The sequence below is a fragment of the Pavona decussata genome, unplaced genomic scaffold, assembly GCF_977016875.1.
Source record: "Pavona decussata unplaced genomic scaffold, jaPavDecu1.1 SCAFFOLD_113, whole genome shotgun sequence".
Lineage (NCBI taxonomy): Eukaryota > Metazoa > Cnidaria > Anthozoa > Scleractinia > Agariciidae > Pavona > Pavona decussata.
Window position 1 is genome coordinate 543099 of NW_028145527.1, and position 19819 is coordinate 562917.

The 19819-nt window shown below is 37.3% G+C and overlaps 3 protein-coding genes across 6 annotated transcripts in view; 2 read left to right on the forward strand and 1 right to left on the reverse strand.

The window, feature by feature from the left end:
* LOC146470598 (uncharacterized) overlaps nt 1-19819 on the forward strand; it is a 171381-nt gene that overhangs the window by 12089 nt on the left and 139473 nt on the right. The gene's annotated exons all lie outside the window — the stretch shown is intronic.
* LOC146470599 (Golgi-associated plant pathogenesis-related protein 1-like) overlaps nt 1-19819 on the forward strand; it is a 41707-nt gene that overhangs the window by 2734 nt on the left and 19154 nt on the right. Inside the window, exons 1-2 of one of the 2 annotated variants that reach the window (XM_085121768.1) lie at nt 18803-18968; nt 19395-19482. In XM_085121768.1, coding sequence (XP_084977894.1) covers nt 19407-19482 — 76 coding nt within the window. In that variant the 5' untranslated portion in view covers nt 18803-18968; nt 19395-19406. Of the gene's footprint in view, nt 1-18802; nt 18969-19394; nt 19483-19819 lie in introns of those variants that run through there. The other variant, XM_085121767.1, reaches the window with a different exon arrangement.
* LOC146470600 (Golgi-associated plant pathogenesis-related protein 1-like) lies at nt 2918-13302 on the reverse strand. 3 transcript variants are annotated; one of them, XM_085121770.1, is made up of 8 exons: nt 13150-13302; nt 7421-7547; nt 6724-6855; nt 6540-6578; nt 5683-5911; nt 5183-5270; nt 4538-4700; nt 2918-3260 (listed from the first exon to the last, which is right to left on the reverse strand). In XM_085121770.1, the coding sequence occupies exons 2-7, from the start codon at nt 7545-7547 to the stop codon at nt 4542-4544; spliced, it is 774 nt and encodes a 257-aa protein (XP_084977896.1). In that variant the 5' UTR covers nt 13150-13302; the 3' UTR covers nt 2918-3260; nt 4538-4541. The 3 variants fall into 3 exon arrangements, with proteins under 3 accessions (XP_084977896.1, XP_084977898.1, XP_084977895.1); XM_085121772.1 differs by lacking the exon at nt 13150-13302 and adding an exon at nt 8474-8628 and having other exon boundaries at nt 4526-4700; XM_085121769.1 differs by lacking the exon at nt 13150-13302 and adding an exon at nt 8474-8627.

Consider the following 19819-nt stretch of genomic DNA (forward strand, 5'->3'; position numbering starts at 1 on the left):
ACCCTATTTCAGACCTAAACATGCCATTTTCTACACCCGTTTTCAAACCTGACCTCTAAAATTCATACCCATTTTCAGACCTGAGCTTACAAATATACACCCGTTTTCAGACATGGCTTTATAAAATCTATCACGAGTTGTCACAAATCAAACGTTACAGTTACCACATTTTCATAATGGCGGCTTTGTGTGTGGTATCCCGGTAGGTGATGAAGCAATAATTATGCATCATCAGTGCCGAACGGAAGTTGACGCAAGGAGTAAAAGTAAGCTGGAATGACATAGTTTATCTATTTCTTTTTCTCGCTATCAGTTAGTCGTTCCAGTTACGTACTTAGAAGAAAAATATGTTTATAAGCTTTCGTAAATGTTCCCGGCCCCAAAAACCCGACCCGATTTCAGACCGTAATCGTCAAAATCTATACCCGTTTTCAGACCAAAACGGCTCAAAAACCATACCCTTTGGGGCGGCACATACCTATATACCTTATATAGAGGAGTACCCCCCCCCCCCGGGGGTGCTATCATCTGCTATCATCATCTGGAGCAACGGGACGCAATGACACTTGTTGCAACTTGTTTTGATATCATCTGCGGGACAAGTAGCCCGGAATTGCGAAATTATGCGGTTACACAACAAGGGAGAAAGTTAGTGATCATTTCGAAGTGTTAAATGTTCCTTTGAAAGGATTTCAGTTTGGTTTACGCTAAAAGCCTCGAGACATTTATTTGACAGATTACAACATATGATAACAACTAAAGCGTTCGTAAAGTGATAATCTTAACAATTTTAAATATGGTATATTTGAATCGCCATTAAAAGATAATCATTATAACACGTAAATACACGAAAGACTATTGAATCCTGCGCAGGGTCAATGGTTCGAGGAGTAACTAGGGAATACCCCGCCACTCCATTATTGTGTGGTCCCCGGGGATCTCACACAAAGAACGAGGTATAGTCATACAGTGATGTGTGATGATTAATTTTGGAGTGGCGGGGTATTCCCTAGTTAAGCCTGGTTCGATTCTACCTGTTTGAGCTTGAAAATTTTCTAGGCTTTCTTTTCCCGCGAATTAATTACTTCATATATGTAAATTATTGCGAAGCTCTTTCTTGCATTAAATATCTCAGCTCATATTTCAATCATTTTGTCGACTGGTTTGACATTTTCATTTGCTATTAACAAGATAACTTTAACATATTTTCTCCATTCAGAACCTTCGAGTCTCAGCCGTTTTAACTTTGGACTTTTTTTTTCAGCTTAGCGTTCAATTTTGGGTATCGGCTCGTCTCTCATGAAACAACCTCTGAATTTCGTTTATTCCAGATCTTACACCGAAGCCACACGTTCTATCTCAAAGATCCTAATTATCATAATTATCATAATTATGATTAATGAGATGTTATAACCTAGCGCACGTGTTTCCCTATCTAGAGCTACCGGACTTTTCTCTTGGAATTGAGAATTCTCCAACTGTACCTTACACAACGCGGTAAATATCGTGATGAATCGAAACCTTCGAAACCTTACTTTCGGCCTTTTAAACGTTGACTTGAAGATTCGAGTACTTGAACATTCTGTGGGCTTGGAAACTCGTTTGTCTGGCATTTTTATCGACTTTAAACTAATTCAAGGAAGGAAATTTTGATTGCACAATTTAAATGAAACATTAAGACCACAAGAACCAGTCAATAAGAACCTTTTGTTTTCTGTACAGCGCATTGAGAGAATTTTGTAATCAATCACACAAGTAACCTGTTTTCCGCAAAATACTTTGTTGTCACTATGCTATATAAGATTTGGTTGATGGTTAGCGTGCGTAATTATCGAGTTATGGATGCACTTGGGACGTTTGGAGCTAGAGTTGGTCGAGGCGTTGCCGAGAGCAACTCGTAGCTTTTTTGGTGCTCTTTAAACTTCCCGCATGCATACCGCATAACTCGATAGACGCACGCTAACCATGAACCAATTCTTGAATGTCTTCTGGTTATGAATCAGTGAAATGGCCAAGCTTTTAGTTACTGCTTTCCCCTTAGTATTTTAAGTCAAATTTTTTTCAGATTTTAATGTTAGTGTTTAACTAAAACGTAACTTTCGATAAATTCAAACACAAAGCGATCTGTTATCTACGAATGCCATCAGGTTCTGTTGATCACTAAGGAGATAAACTTCCTGATACGCAAAAAATCAAAAGAGTTCAATTGAAAAGCGAGCTGGAAGTCGAAGAACTACCATACAGTCCAAGTCAACAGATTAGGAGCATAAGGAGCGAGCACGTTCATAATACTAAAGTAAGTGGTTCTGATGGGATTCAGAAAATTATGATTAACTGCTGTAGGAAAAAATTAATCGGTTCTTTCCGACTCCTCTCAAAAGTCTTTAAGCTAGGTCATGCGTTTTTTGTTTTGCGGTTTTGCGTCAAAGCTGTACGTACACGGAAATGCCCCCGAGACTATACCGATCTGTCGATCGTGAGTGCTTATGCTTGGGAGGTGCTTTGAACTTCTGACGAATCCCAAGATACGGGCTGTTGTTAGACCTTGTTATGACTTGTTAATCCGCCGTAATCTATGCCTCCTCTCTTGTCTATACCCAAACACAGTGAATACATAGGATGATTTTACTTGACCCGTGAAACAGAGAAGAACAACTAGTACCAAGTAGCTACAAGTAAACAAAAGAAGACAATGGAATTAGTGCATAATAGCGCGTAGTTAGACTGTTCACAGCCCCCCTATTTTTCCGTGGGATTCTCGAGACCGGTACGCTTCGATGGAACCGCCGCCATCTTGGTTTGTGAAAGCAAGCGCGATCTGGGGAGAGTGTCTAAACTACCGAGGTTAGCGGGAGTGGGTGTTTTCTGTAATAAAGCTGTACTCTAATATCTTTGACACAGAAATCACTCCGCAATGTACGATTGAGTAACTTTATTTCAGCTCATCATTGTTCTATCAGCTATAAAAACAAAACAGAACCGCTATCTCGTTATCAATATTTTTTTCTTTCACTCGCATCTACTCCTTGTGGATAATGGGGCACTCGAAAGCCAAAACGGTGAACAAAGAGTAGAGAACTGAAGATTATGAACATTTTCTTGCATTGTCCCCGATTATCGGGACTTTGTCAAACTAGTATTCCAGGATTGCAAGATGATATTTTGAGCGTAAAAGTGAAAAAGACTGACACTGAAACGCTTCTGCAAGAGTTCCATGCTTATGATATTTGCTGCTTCTTACGTAGACAGAGAAGAGGATTCTATAAGAAAGAAAAATATCACATTATTCTCTACCATTTTTCTCGTGTCTATTTTCTTTAATTTTTGACTATGAAAATACTACACTTTGACTGAAGGCAAGGTTCACCAAATTAAAGGTAAACTCCAAGCAAGTTGCAAAAGAAAAAAAAAACAGAAATAATAATATTAATAATAATAATAATAATAATAATAACAATGATTATAATAATAATAATAATAATAATAATAATAATAATAATAATAATAGTAATGATGATGATAAATTAGGATTGACTCTGACAAATGTAACATGTTCATAGAGGTTGTAAAGATTTTATAGCAATTTAAATTTGGAAAAACCTTGCAGGGAGCTGTTTGGTTTGGTTTGGTTTGGTTTGCTTTAGGATAGCAGATATCGCGTTGATTTAATTAAAGGGGCAGTGTCACCGATTTTTAGGGTTACTATGGATAGCCAAAAAACGAATTTATTTCAATGGGGTAGTTAAAATAATGGTTTAGTTCTGTTAACAATAACCCTATTAGTGCACAGAAACTGCTGTTAATTATGTTTGGCTGTGGATGGCTAGGATGGAAGTGGATTGCAACTTGTATTTTAGAGAAATCGCTAAAAATTGATTATGGTTTTTTCTTCCTTGGAGAAAACCTTAAAATTGTCTTCCCCGTGTTGTAAGAGCAATTTCATTTTACAAAACAAGTTTTGTTGTAAAATAATTGAGCGGTTTTGACCAAAATGCAGCAAATCGCCGTGACTGTGCCCCTTTAAGTGAAGGTTAACACTAAATTACAGTCAGGCCACAGTTGTTCAAAGGATCAATAGCTCTGTTCAGTAGAAGTTGCTATAAAACGGTTAAACTGACTGAAATTAATCCAGCTAAACAGTACACTACTAGCCATCCATCCTATGTCCAGAAAGCCGCTGCCTCAGTCTTGACCCGCAAATGTCACCACCTCCTGAGTGTTCTTGGTCTCCCAATATCAAGTCTTACCCTTTGGACAACTCGCTGTTATAGACAGTTTCGGTTATTGTGAAAAAGAGATTTGCGACATTTAAGCGCGGTTTAGTATTGTGTAACGTTTAAACACTCTGTGCCACGCTTTGTGAATTCTCCTAAAAACATGCCTTACGCGATTTGATGTTTTCATGTTCCTGTGACGCCGTCGTTCCTTTGTTTTACGAAAACCCAAGAAGCCATAAAAAGTCTAAGCTAAAATCAGAGCAAAAAAGCCTCCAAACTCAAAACGTACAACACTTTGCAATACTCACATAGCTTCTTACCGTCTCACTTGAGAGCCAACATGCTATTTCCTACTTGCTGCTTAAATTGCCCTTGGTAGTTTCCTGGTGGTGTGTAGCGTGCGACGATGTAAGTCTTGGTCACAAAGCCACGTTTAACAGCAGCAATTCCAACACCAACTTTCCTTGTGGACTTCCATACAACCTGCCGATGAAAAAGAAAACAGCGGTTTTTGAGTATCGTCCAGGAGTCAGGTGCTTTGGGAAGAAGTGGTTAGAAACTAAAATCAACATGCACCAGTGCGAGTTTGAAGCAAATGGTGTTTTAAAAATCATTTTCTTTCTTTTATCTCTTCTTCAAACCTCTAAAAATTCCATTCAAATTCACGTTTACCCCCACCTTAACTCTTCATTTGTTTACAATCACATCGTCATCGTCATGGCTACGATTGTTTCAACCTATGAGTCTGGTTTGTTTTCATGGCACTCATTTGAAACGACCGTAAAGTAGCATTAATTCCCTGTATGATTACGCTTTAGAACACTGAGGAAAGACCAACCTAATGACAAACACACTTGTCTATAGTCTGCCCAAAATACTAATAAAACCTGTGCGATAAAAACTTCATCCTTATTCAGTAGCATTTCTTTAGTAGCTAAAACTGATAAAACACTGGCACCACACACCTGAGTAAAATGCCCTATCTGAACACCAGGAACGTCCGTAATACTATTTGGAGGATTCCTGAATGGATAGCCAGACACCTCACTATACCTAAGTATAAAGAAATAAATTCAATTAAACATCTGTAGCTCTTTAACCCTGCATGGCAGCTGGGTAGTACAGAGCAAGATTCATGGTATGAAATCAATATAGATCGTGTGTAGTATTGCTTTGCATTTTTTGCAGGAAATGACATTTTAAAAGGCGGTGAAAGGTTGCTGCATAAGGTTTAGCGTTGGCTGGTAAATTGCTCCAAGCAAGTGTAGCGTAATTGCATTCTAAAGGCCACACTTAATATTTCGTCCACAAAACAAGACGGCCGGCTTACAACCACAAATTAAGACCTGAGGTTTAATTCTGAATCGGTACTCTCCATTGCTTGACTTCTTTTCCCGTATTAAAATTTTTCTGTTGCCGAGAGAAAAACAAATTGATCATGTATTATCAAAACAAATGTAGTCACCAGGCCTGTACAGCTTCCTTGCAAGTTGATATTCTCCCGCTGGATGCCCCTGTGTAGTAAAGATTTTCACCCTGTCCACTCCATGGCGCATGTTCCATCTTATCCTTCTTTGCAAGCTGAATGGCCCACTTCTGAGCATCTTTAGCCAGTGACGCATCCCAGGTCAGTCGTTTAGCGCCATGCAATGCACGCTTGGAATTATGAGCCTTAAGGCATTCGTGAATGTTGACTTTGGAGTTAAGAAAAAAGAACATAAAATTTTCTTAATGTCCTTAATTTTAATTTAACGATATCTCGTTCTCCTTGTTCAGGAAACTTAGTTGTTATGCAGACTGATTAGAATTGAGCGAGCCCGAACGTATTTGCGCCCGCGATAACTGACAGTACTATAAAGTTTGGGTGCTTGCACTGGTCAGCGGACGGTTATAGATGACTACAATTCATTTATTGTACGTAAGAACGTGAACCATAAATAATGAAACTCCGTGCCGGGATACTCACGTTAGACGGTCTACTTCGTAATTATTGCAACCGTGGTTCCACTTATAAACAGTGGCTGTTTTTTCCAGGAATACTGATAAGTAGTAGCAACAGCGTTCAAATGTAGGAAAGGAAGCAAAAATTACCGCCGCATGCTCATTTCATTTTGCCCTTAAAGCTTTGAATTTAGTTCTTTTCTTGTAGAGGACGTCAAAGAAATGTACTAAAATACACAGTCAGTGCTTTGCCCATTAAACATTTATCACGAGTTGTCGTCGCCGTTGCCGTTTACATTTAATGATAAGGTTCACAGGAAAAATGCGCTACTCTGTAAAGTCTTATTATTTCTTCTTGTTAATAAAATGAGAATTACTGACCTTGAATAGTTCGAGGTCTTGGAGGAGCTGTGGGACGCGCTAAAAAGAAAACAAGGAATAAAAATGACTTTACTAGCAAGGAGATAAAACAAAACTGGGAGGCATATGTTTTCCTCTTGTGAAACGTTTAGGGAACTTTCAGTCGAATGACACGAAGCATGGATGATAATACGAAACAAAGCACCTTGACATAGTCCGCACGAGGCCGGGCAGGTCTCACGCATGAAGTCAGCATAGCCCTTTTCCGGCTCACAGAACTTTAACTTCTTCCAGAATTCACAGCTAGCCTCTTTGTCTCCACCTCCTCTGGGACACACTAATAAAAACAGAAATAACGTGTCACTCGCTTATATATAGTAGACTCCAAAGCTTGATAAGGCGTTGTGTCTCCTCGTTTTTGCATCCTTAATTTTCCCTTCAAAATCAGTTTGTTTGAGAAGTTGTATCAAACACTCGTCGCAATGTTTCATCACAATATCAAAAACCTCCATGTTCGTCAAAAATACTCTGCTACGCGTCGTATTTTCAACTCTCTTCACAGTGTTTGATATGTGATGAAACACTGTGTCTCGTGTTTGATATATTACATGAAACACTCTTCCTCGTGTTTGACATCAGTGTTAGTTGTGATTGACCAAAGGTGAAAGGTGATTCGGATATTTGAGAAAACTAAAGAAAGAGATGATTGAAATAATAAAAAAAAAAAGCATCAGTGACTTCATTCTGTATAAGGGGAGAGGAAATTATACGCAATCATGATGATGATAATGATGATGATTACAATCCGGCATTTAAACTGAAAATAACCGTTTTTGAACAGTCAAAATGAAGACTTAGTGATAAAATTTCACAACACGTTGAAAACACGTTAAAAGACTTACAGCCTCTTTTAGCCACGGCCCAGTATTTCGGTGGAGCCCTAGGTGGAGCCACTGGTTTGCCAACGCGGCACTCACACGCAAAGGACGTCAACAGAACTAGTGCGACTGTCAAAGTCCTCGATGCCATCTAGAGAAAAGAAGTACATGTTTATTTCATTGATTCAGGGCTCAATTACTACAAAACATTTTTTTTGCTTTGTACGACAAAAATTTTCATTGGCTTTTTGGATCCTAACAGTTTTCTGTTTAAAACATAGTCAGCAAAAGTTGACTGCAAGCGCAATATCCTTTGCACAACGGCAACGAATTTTCTCCTTTTTCTCTTTGTTATTTATTCGGAGGCAAACGCGTTTGACCAGCCAAGATGAGCGGCAATGCACGGCTTTGTAAAGCCACACGCATGTTGTGTCTAATTTTTAGATAAAGATTTAAGATTTGTCTGGCTAAGTCTTTCTTCCTCCACCCACCGAAAAAGATGTCAACTGGCAGATTTACCCATAGTTATTAGTACAAGGATGAATTTTGCCAAAAAAAGGCTTTCTGTATGCCTATTAGCTGTGTTAGGTTCGCAAGGTATGGTGGTAAAATGTACAGCCGCCATCTTATGGATTCTGACCGCGGCATGCATTGTCCTTGGACCGGCCGTTATGTCCACTCCTGTTGATTTATCTTCATCACCGGTAGATTGTTAGGAAGGCGTGGTGTGAGTAGCGTTGGAGTTGGGAACGATTCACAGGTTTAATCCAATGTTGTGATCCTTACGTAGTTTCATTTCTTTACCATGCCACCAAATTGTTAGATTTACAGGAAAATCCCGGCAGCCTTTATGCTGGTCACACATTTCATAATATCACTAGAAAATCGCACAAATTCGTTGAACATTAATCTCATTAACTGAATGTTTATTCGAATTATTGACTCACACCGAGAAACATATAAATCGATCTTTTTCTCCTTTTTCGCGAGCAATCATACTAACTCAGCCGTGAGCTCTTGCAAATTATGAAAGACAATTCTCTTGAAAGACAATTCCTTGGATAAAATCATACTAACCTTTCAAAGTCGCCAAGAAGGTTCAAGTGAAGTTATTCAGCTTCTTGATCCAACACAATACTTAACGAACGAGAGGTTCACTTTTTTGGGGTGGGTAATTTATAACGGAAAATGTAATTAAGGAAAGCAAGCTAATTAAGTGTGATCTTGAATGTGATAGAGGAAGCATCGATATCCTGATCAGATCATATGACATTTTAATGCTTTTAACTTATCAGTGATATCAAAATCCATTATTTTCGACCGCATGTCGAAAATCCAGCGGCTGTATAGGATGCGTCATTGGTCTCAAACCCAACCGAACCCAATTGTTTCCACGAACTGATGCCATTAACAATAAAGTTAATTATCATGTTTCTGTTGTTTTCAAGTTGTGTTCAATCAGCATTTCAGTTTACTTCTCATTTGCTCTTCCATCATGTAGATATGATAAACACTTCCTCGCAAACAACAAGCAAACAGCAAACAACCTGAATGCATGATGACATCTACAATATTTCACCTTTTGTTTTTAAAAGTGGAAGCATTAGCGTTGAATATCTGACTGTGTGTTCAATGTGTTGATAATTTACTCAGAGTTTTTCGAACTTGCCGGCCACAACATGAAAATGCTTTTGTGTTGAAATACATTCTATGTTTTCCAAAAGGATAATCCAAACTGGTAGCCGACTTGATAGTCCCTTATCATAACTAGATTGAGAAGGAATATACGGCATTTATAACTCCCATTTCAAATTATCCTCAAGGTGCATTAGTGAGTCATCGTTAATAATATAGTTCCCTTGTTGGGTCTATTTGACATTCTCCCTTTTTCATAATTTCTTCAAGCAATTGATATATTGTGATATTCACACCTTGTACCTTCCGGAGCCCTCTGGGTGCCAAAAAACCTAATACTGGGAAAAAACACTGATAAAGCAATGATAGAATTCTTGTTGTAGCGGCAGGGTAATTATTGCTGACCTGGTAATTTACTCAGATGTTTTTATTATGCTTTATTCTAGTTTATAGTTGCGACTTTTTGATGGCATTCGTTTGTTGCGATAGGGTATTTCCACAAAACAACTTTAAAGGCAATCCAAACATATTGAACTCTGTTTTTGCTAATGGTCTCTTATGTGATCTTTATGGTTCCTGTTATGTCTTTTAACTAATTAGTCCGTTAATTTATTTGCCATTGGCCATTTCCATCAAATTATATACAAACGATATAGCTGCACTTCTCCGTTACGCCTTCTGTATATATATTGGTACCAAATTGGCCTGTCTGAACCAACATAGATCAGATATGATATCACCCTACTATATGGTGCATGAATGTGCAATAATTTAGCAAGGGCCAAGGTTGTTGTAAAGGTAACGCGTTATTAAATTGATCCCAGACGGCACAGAACTAGCAAAAACAATAAATAAATAAATAAATAAATAAATAATAAATGGAAAAGGCTTCTCAATAGTTTCTTTTGAATAAAGAAACTTTTGGATTTCATCCGCATAATGAAAACTTCGACGAATAAAAGCTTATGCAAAAAAAAAAAAAAAAAAAAAAAAAAAAAAAAAATGAGGAGAAAGAAAGGCATCTTTAAAATATCACCGGCCCAGGATAAAATCAACTTTAAGTACTGAAAAACATATTCTAGGTGATAAGTTTATAATGCAAAAAAGCAAGCAAAGTGTAATTCCTTTAGTAATGGTTATTAATAACTTAGCTGCTTTGATGACTAAAGATAAGACTGAACCTCAGAGGGAATTTCCTATTACTTGATCGTGACCACTTTTTATTAAATCGAAGAGGTGTGGTTGAACGAGAACTTTTAATTACAATGTCGCGGCCTTTTGACTTGGAGGAAATCGCAGCTCACCGTAACCACAGAAACAAAACAACACTAATGCAGTTTTATCTCGAATTTACTGATCCTGATGCTTTGATTCGCCTGTGTTTAAGTGCCCTTTAGAGTCGATAAGGGGTTAATTTCAAAAGAAGCTGTGGTGCTGCTTCGGTTGGGGGAGTGAAAACCGCGAATGTTTGGTTTTATCAACTGGGTTGGTAAGATAATTTAGCCACGGTAAAGAGATTCGAGAGCTGTCAGCTAATTTCAGTTGTTTTGGAAGGGATTTTAAGAGTAAAGACAGTTTCTCCGTTTCTCAAAATGCAGTCGTTTGAGGCGTGTCGGAAAGTGGAGTCCAGGGGTGCCTACCATTTACGCAAACCACCCGGATGGAAATTTTCGGCATAAATACGAAATGATTTAGCTTGTCTTAACAGAAGATGGATAACCTGCAAAATGTATGAACATCATCTGTAAATCCCAAACGGAGTAGTTAAAATGCATCGCTTTGACCAGAAGCCTATAATTTCAGAAGTACTCCAAATGGAATGATACGTACCCTTTGATTTTCCAACTGGAATTTCCGGGTTTTCCATGTAAATGGTAAGCACCCCAGGTTAACGTCGCAGTCGAGTTTTAGCCATTACGATAAAGTGCTTGGGCTCCCTCATTGAGATAACCATGATTTTTTTTTTCAACATTAACTTTATTTGTGAACTTGACGGCACAGCAAGACAATATTCCCCATTTGATGCTTTCTTAATTATCTTCACTTGTCTGCCCTTGCTACCCTGCACTGATAAAGTTTTAAGATAAAGATTAAAATGCTAATGAAGGACAAGATACAAAGATTAACAGAACTAAAAGGTTATAAAACGACGAGGAAGCGGATATTGAAATACTAGCACTGTATACGCTTAGTGGATTACAGTGGCTACATGGTATTGTTATCAAGCAGTACCTGTTCTCGAAGTCTTTCTGTTTATTTTTACAATCAAGGAGGTACAACTCAGTCGTGTGGGAAAAAGTATCAAAAAGATAGAATTCCTACTTGTTTAGTCGTGACTTATGCCATCGAAAAATTTGTTACATGGATGCACCGAAAGAAGTAAAATTTAACCTCTTTTTCACTACAAGCGATCGCACGGTTTGCGCATGCACAGGAACAAACATTCCAAAGGAGACCACTAATTTTAATTTTCCGAAATTTTCTTCAGTTCGTAGTTCTATTTTTTGTGTGGCTTGCTTTTGCAGAGCTTGCAGAAATTTTTAGCCAGCTAGGATCAATGACAGATAGAAGTCAGCCTGTTTGCACAAAATAATTGCCTTTTCAAGGAAATTAAGAATTTAGAGATTTCGGTTTTAGCCGCCCTTAGCCATGACTAATGTTGCTGCTGTCGGTGGCTCAACTGAAGAAATATCACCACAACTTCATATTTGTGTTAAGGTATCAAATTGATACAGATTACGTTTCTCTAAGACATAAGACTATCACGGCGAGTTCACGCAGCTTCAACGAAAAAAATCAGTATCAGCTTTAAACTAAATTGCCGACGTTTTCCTGTGATTTTCATATTGAAGGTGGCTGCAGACAGACCACAACTGATAAAAACGACACGCTAATATTGCGATTTTAATAACATCTTTATCAAATAAATCAATAGGCAAGCACCTGTTAATGCGGATTAAAAAAAAATAACAGAAGAAGAAAAAAAAATTGCTTAGGATGATCATATTTTTTTCGATTTCTGTAGAGAATGTTCCTTGTGATCAATCCAAAGTCCTTACCAAAGGTGTTTTTCTTTAAGAACGCCTTTCTTTGCGCATATTTTGGTTTGCTTCAACTGTGGTTGGAAGTAATTGATATATATTTCTTTAAATATGCATATACGCCATGTTATTGCCCAATCATGCATACATTACTACGTACTGTGACCGACTAAATCCTTCGATCTGTGGACTACGTTCCTGAAGAACTGTCTGTCTCTGGATGACCAGTCCAATAAATAGAACTGTTGAGTAGCGCATTCCTGTGGTGTTTTTTTTCCCATAGTGAACAAAGGGGTCCTACTGTTTGAGCAAGAGGTTATTTATTTGGTGACGCGTCCTTCTTCCTCTACCTCGTCTTCAATCTTCTTTTCTCAGCAGTTGTAGAATCGTGTGGGCAAGCAAATAATTTGCTTAATAGTAATTGTTATCTTAGAACTGACCCTACTTCCCAGGCCAATTCAACGCTGGATGCTTCATGAACAATACCTCGTGAAGCCTCTAGGTTTCCAGACATCATTAAAGATAAAGAAAAAGTACCAATTTTTACTTTACTGGGGCGTTTTCGTTAAAAAAAATGCATACAAAATATTTTGTGTTTGATACTTTCAGAAAAAAAAATCACCAATTAACCTTACGTTAAGTGCACTGGCAAGACACATGTTGTCATACATGTCAACAGTATTCATCTCCGCTCACATTACCTGAAATATTCCCATTTCACGAACCGGAAGATATTTAAATCAAGACACGGAATCCAAGGCCGAGAATAAGTTTAGTTGTTTGATTAAGACATCTCTGTATCGTGTTCAGTATTATGCTACTTTGAGGATTATTTGCGAAAGGCACACCTTGAAAGACACTCCTATATAGGTCTTCATCTTAAGATAATGTGTACTTCTGCTATGCAAGTTTCCATTTAAATCTAAATAAGATGCAAAGGAAGAAAGAAAACGACAACAGTACAAAAAAACAAGAAGGCCCCTTTACAATAACTTAATGTCACTTTCTAAGACCTCAGTCAGATGTTGCAGTGAGGATTCGAGTGGGTTATTTGTAGCAACCTTTCCTAAAACCTACCTTTGTTCTTGGATCTGCCGTAAAGAAGCGACAGAAGATTGTAGCACAAGAGTTCAAAACAAACAAAGAGCTCCGCGACTGACGATTCTCAATCAAGTTTGGCGAGAAATGTGTTTGCTGGTGTTACACGCAAACCTTTTACCAAAATGAAGTTTTGAATTAGCCGAAAAGGATAATTATATAAAAAAAACCACTTTCGCTGTTTACATTTTGGTTTGCTTTTAATATCTTTAAGCGGTTTTCGATATTCCGCGACGCTTTTATGAAAATGGCGATATTGCCAGGCTTGCCAACAGACCATGCGCAAGAGTCCGTCCAGATGCATGGCACAGAATTCCATAGTTTCAAAGTGATCCGACTTTATAGAATGCCAAGAATAAAAGGACATGCTCTTATTACATCACTGCCGACATAAACTGTGATTTAGAACCAAATTTGCAGATACTACAAAAGTTTGACCTATGCACAGTGATAGAATTATTTATAATTACTATAATCTAAACTAAATTAAAACATCTTCTCTGAGTACAAATCCAATTTATTTGACTTTGAAATATCTTTAGGCGGAAGTCTTTTGCCTAACTTGACGGATCTTTTATGCTTCCATCCACATTTTTTAATAAAGAGTTTGAAAAACATTTCTCAATTTAGGAAGACAGAAGAGTAAACATCCGTTCCAGAGAGCTTTTATTGTACTTTTAAACGATATTAATTGATCAAACTAGTCTTGATCAATATCATTTTATTACTATTACAGCGTAGTACCGTTTCTGACTCAACTAAAGTGTTGTATTTTAAAGTATTCTTTTATTATACAGTCAGAGCTTCCACTTTTCCATAAAACCGGTAGCTTGCAGATCACTGTTGCGTGCCTTACATAAAATGTGGGTCGCAATTATTCAATTAGGATGTGCGATTTGAGTTTTGATAGCTTAAAGAAAAATAGCCCGAAGTCCTCATGGGATTGCTCACTGTCAGCCAAAGTCTATTTGAGTCGTTTAATATTGAAAATTCTTGTTGATCAAAATTGATGATAATCTTCCTTATGCATTGCCACTGTTTACTTATCAATTAAATCTAAGTGCAACGAGAAGTGAACTTGTTCAAGAACATTCCCGAGACGCGGTCCAGACTGAAGTATATTTTAATAGTTTTGTCTGGCTAATTATATCTTTGTCGGGTCATAGTAGGAGTGGGATATTCATTGGCGACGTACCACGAGGAAGCATTCCCAAAGTATTTTAATCTTTGTTCCACTTGCCTTGAAAGAGTTAACATTGAAGATTTCCAGTACCTTTCTGTAAGTTTTCATAGGATTTCAAAATCTTTCTCTTCCATTTCCCGTCCATATCTCAAAAATTCCAGAACTTACCCTGTATAATAATAATAATAATAATAATAATAATAATAATAATAATAAATAATAATAATAATAATAATAATAATAATAATAATAAATTTATATAGCGCTTTTTATATAATATTCAAAAGCGCTTACAATATAAAAACGAAAAATTTAGTCAAAATCAATAAAAAATAAAATTTAAGAATAATCAATCAAACAAAAAGTAAGAAATATAATAAACAAAGTAAAGAATAATCAGATGTCATATGCTTTTTTAAACAAAAATGTCTTCAAGTGTTTCTTGAAAGTATTTAAGTTCTTGGCAGTCCTAATTGCTAGAGGAAGCTTATTCCACTTGGATGGACCAGCAAAAGCGAATGCTCGATCACCAAAAGTCTTACATTTGGTTCGAGGCACCTCTAACAAAGTGAGGTCATTAGATCTCAAAGAGCTTCTGATTGATGCCTTGATGCCTTTTTCCTGATGAGATCACAGATATAACGTGGAGCGATACCATTTAACGCTTTGAAAACAAGTAAGTAATATTTTGAATTCGATCCGAAACTCTACGGGTAACCAGTGAAGATCTTTTAGATAAGGTGAAAAGTGACTAAATTATTTTGAGTACTAGACAGACGACTCTAGCTGCAGCATTGAGGACTTTTTGGAGCCGATCCAGTTGATATTTTGGAAGTCCAGAAAGGAGAGAGTTGCAATAATCCAAGTGAGATGTCACTAAAGCATGTAAAAGAAGTCACAAGTGCTGAGATTTGTTTTATTGCACTGTAGTAATTCTGGAAAGAAACCGTCCAAGCTGACTATTAAACAAAGCTACAACCAAATCGTAGACACCAAGGCGCCTCACCCACCCCCCATGCCAGCCACCTCCCTTCTCTTCCCCGTAGCAAAGATAACAGTGTATAACTTCGGTTGCTCCAAAGAAAAACGCATTTTTATTTTGTTGTTTGCTGTTGCACGTTGTTTCAACTTTGATTAAGGGGAAAGGGATGCTTGCACTGGTTCCATCAAGTGTCTCGTTTATTTTTGTCTGCGATGGTACTGTCATTCATTGATGGATACACACATAACTTGTTTATACATTCGTGTGAATTCCAATAACCTTACCTTAAGTACCTGCAAGTAGCTTAGGCTAATTGTGGCGGGATTCTAGATAGGGTAATAACAAATTAGCGCGGGAAGTGGATAAAAATAGGAATGCAGATGCCGCCTCACTAGGCGATCCTTTGAAAGCATGACTTGATCACCAGATCAGCCTAAGAATGCCAGCAGTGAGAGCAGAATGCATTGTAGCATGACTTCAAACTCTGCGACCCTTGTTTCTATAAAATATTCGTGAAAATTATTAAATATTATAATTGGCATAAAATCTCACGATTGAAGGAAATTAAATCCAAGAAATATATTCGCTTCAAAAAAAAAGAAAAAGAAAAAAAGAAAAAAAAAAAAGCTATCGGACACAAACAAGTGGGATATCACAACGTATGTGCTAATTAGTGAATTCGTGTCCTCGTTATCCAATTCTCTTTGAAATTGTGTGTAAGTTCTCCCCTTTTTTGTTCTGGTTGTTTTAGGCTTTTTATTTGTTCATTTACGCATTTTAAAATTGTTTGAAATTTTAAGCGGTTTTCAATTCATGGTTGAACAAGCCAGGCCCAAGTTGCATAAACAAATTTCATAAGGAAACCGCTTAGGAAAATCAATAAAAGCATCGGACGATGAATTTATACAATTTATCAGCGGAATGAGCCACTCTTGCGTTACATGTACACCAAAAGTTCGTCATGTTTTATAAAACATAAATAAACATCCTTAGTTTGCACTTTGTCATGGGGTCCCTAAATCAAATCAAGCAGCACGTAATATCAAACAGCAAGCGACAAACAACGGGACACCATAAACTAAAAGAGCATCTTATTCACAAGTGCGAAATGTTGAATGCTGTCAGGGAAATTAGCTCTGAGAGACTGTATAGTTTAAAAAGAATAGTTACCACCCTGTCAGCCATACTTTCTTTGTAAAATCCTGACACTTTTCAAAAACTATTTAACATGACCACGCTCAAATTTTCAAAAAATACTAGGTTTGCAAACCGAGGGACTTTCATTTTATGGAGACCATGTATTTGTAGGTAGCACAAGCTTGTCGTTTTTTCTAATGTATGCTAATTGATGTCGCTAAGCATGTAAACAAAGATCGTCCTATAATTTGCTCAAAATACATGTAATTACTCTTCAGCGCTCGATTGTTCAAACGACGGATAACGGAAACCCTTTGAAGTGTATGAATTATCTTAGCTTGATAACTTTTATCTACTTGATCACTCTTATCACTCTTTCAAGAGCATGAGATACCGTTATTTACTGACCGGTTCTTGTTCTTAAGTGTGTTCTTCTTGTGCTTGATTGCTCTTCAACAATTTAATAATCTTATCAACGTAAAAGGGCGTGAGATTAATGTTGTTAACATGATAATGACAATTCTATGACCACACTGAGAGCACTTAATAACATTGAAACAATATTTCTGCGGGATTCAGTGAACCATAGTAAATAGGCTGACAGATACGAACCAACGTGACACTAGCTAATTGAAGCTTTATTAGCGATACGCAGGGTTATAAAAACAACATAGAGGAGGTTGCGCCTGACTGGTTTATCGCAGTGCAATGTTTTTTGGAACTTCAAATCGAACATAGAAGAGTTTATGCCTGATTGGTCAGTCGCAGTGCAATGTTCTGTTGTACAGAATTAAACACATAGCGCAATCGGAGTATTCAGATAAAAACCGGAATAGCCAATATTAAAACAACTTGAGGTTTGGCGCGCGGGCCCAAAACCGGAAATTATGCGCGATCCATTGCTTTTGGAAATTTCAAATATTTTGCTTATTATTGAACAGTCTAGTCAGAATGTTTTATCATTGTTTAATAATCAGTGTGTGTCGCGCGCAATTTGTAACATTTAACCTTTGTAAGGCAGTATATTTCGATAGAAAAATATTCAAAGCACAAGGAAAGGACAGGACAAAAGGAAAAAGAAACACATTGGAAACGACTAAAAGCTGACTTGTGCGATGTCTTAAAAAAGTCGAGAATACCAGGAGTTAATGTTTGCGCGCGAAAAAGATTCCCGCCAAAATTATACTGCTACTAGTTAATTACACACTCACGTGCGTCCAAAACAACTTTGTTATATTTTTAGAAAACATGTGCGATTATATCCATTTAGAAATCAATGTTGTTAAAAAGTAGTCAATTTATTTCTAGGTCTGCAATTGCCATAATCACCTAACAACACTTAGCACAACTTGTCAAGAACAAATGAAAAATCAATTAAACATCCATTAGTGAAAATGACACAATGGCGGCAAGCCATGTTTTCATGTTTCCTTGCGGTTTTTTACCGATTTATGACGGTTATAATTCTATTGTCATTACAAATCATATATAATTTAAGAGTCGCTGTCAATCACAAAAGACAAACAAAACCCAATTTTTGTGTTTACAATCATGAATGCAAAAACTCAAACGAAAGCAAACAGTCACTTTTCCCAATTGTCCACGCGTGCAATGGTTTTGTGTTGCTTCAATCGATTGACTGTTCGCTGTTTATAAAAGCGTTGTCGTGGTTAAGAATGTGACACAGGCATACTCGGCCAAAGAAAATCCGAGTTCTCCAAACAAGAGTCGAACCTATGACCTTACGATTACTAGTTTGGATGAAATCTTCCAATGAGCTATAGGAGACTCGTGTGAGCTACAATGTTTGACACAATAAAAAGAGAAATTATCCCTCCCCCCCTCTTCCCCCCAAAATCAATGATAAACTCACGCGCATTGCAAAACGCTTTGAATTGAAATGGGGGAGAGAGAGGTTGTCTTAATATTTCATTTGAATTGTCCAAGATTGCAGGTTATAAGGCTATGTTTACTTGACAAACGTCCTCCATACTATAGAATTTGAATGTCTATGAGTGGATATGAGTGCAAGCTGTGAAATGTGATTGTTATGCCTGTGTGACTGACTAAAAAATTACCTCTGTCATTTATTTACCGGGCGTAAAACATATCATATCTCTTTCACCCAATCTTATTCTTGTTTTCTAAGAAAGTGTCAGTGGTTTTTCATTCCGATCAATTTTCTTCTGCTTCATTGGATCCCATCAAAACAACATTTTTGTCAGATATGTCATTTGGGGATTGGGTGGGCTTGATTGATTGACTGATAAGGTTGGATAATACTCCCTCCCACTAAAAGAATGATTTATTGGCGAAGTGATCCAATTAACCCTGACAAAAAAGCGATCATTAGCAGCTATCTACTTCGTGATAGCTTCATTCATTGGAAGTCTACAAAGTGACCGGTTGAAGTTGTTTAGCTAATAGTGAAGGATAAATTTCTGTCAAGGTGATATTATTTTTGCTTGAAGTACAAACCAGCTAGTATTCACTGAGGTATGAAGTTTCTTTAATTGTAGCTAGTCAAGCTTTCGGAACTGATATTTAACTTGATTTCCAGCTAATCATGCAATTAGTATTCATTGATAAAGCATTTAACGTAAGAGTAAGAAGTCTTCACTTCTGCCAAAATACAGCTTTGAACGAGGTATAAATGTATGATCTCATTACTTAAGGTGGTGTCTTTCATTTTTTTCAATTGTCGACCAAGTCGAAAAAAAAAACCATCGCTATTGTCGTCTCATTCAGTTTAGGCGGGAAAACGTTTCCACCAACATAATTTATTACAGGTTTCAATTAGCAAAATTCGATAACCCTACAGAGGATTTGGTCGGCATTTCCTATTGATTCCATTACTTTTGTCAGTGTTCTCTTATGTTTATACTTTAATACCTTTTCTAAGTTCCTTTCGAATTTTGGCAGGTTGAGTTAAAGATGTGGAAGGTTTTCTTGGTTATTACAATGCTTTTCTACTTGGGTGAAGGCAAACCGATGGCAGCTAGAAGAGGCCGTAAGTAGTGATTTTGCGGCCAGTTATGTACCTTCTAAGACTGAGGTAGAATAAGAGCCAAATTAAGGACCTTCAATCTTTTTGGCCACAGGGATAAGGTAAAGTCGCACTCGAGTTTACGTGGCTCACAAGCGTGAAGTAACTAGAATTATTCAGTACTACTCCGATCCCCCTGGATAGGATGTTAGTCCATCGCAGGGTTCCCCCCCCCCCCCCCCCCACTACCTCAACCTCAAAAGATGGTGTCTTTGTTGCATAGCCGACCTTCTATCCAGTAGTAAAAATGACAATGAGATTCAAACCTCACTTTTCTTGTTTATCTGGCAATGCTGACTCT

Excerpts from the sequence above, each read along its gene's own strand:
- LOC146470600 (XM_085121770.1), bottom strand. The coding sequence starts at position 7,547 with ATGGCATCGAGGACTTTGACAGTCGCACTAGTTCTGTTGACGTCCTTT. Across the intron at positions 6,856-7,420 it reads GGCCGTGGCTAAAAGAGGCT|TGTGTCCCAGAGGAGGTGGA; the intron begins GTAAGTCTTTTA and ends TGTTTTTATTAG. Across the intron at positions 5,912-6,539 it reads AAGACCTCGAACTATTCAAG|TCAACATTCACGAATGCCTT; the intron begins GTCAGTAATTCT and ends TTAACTCCAAAG.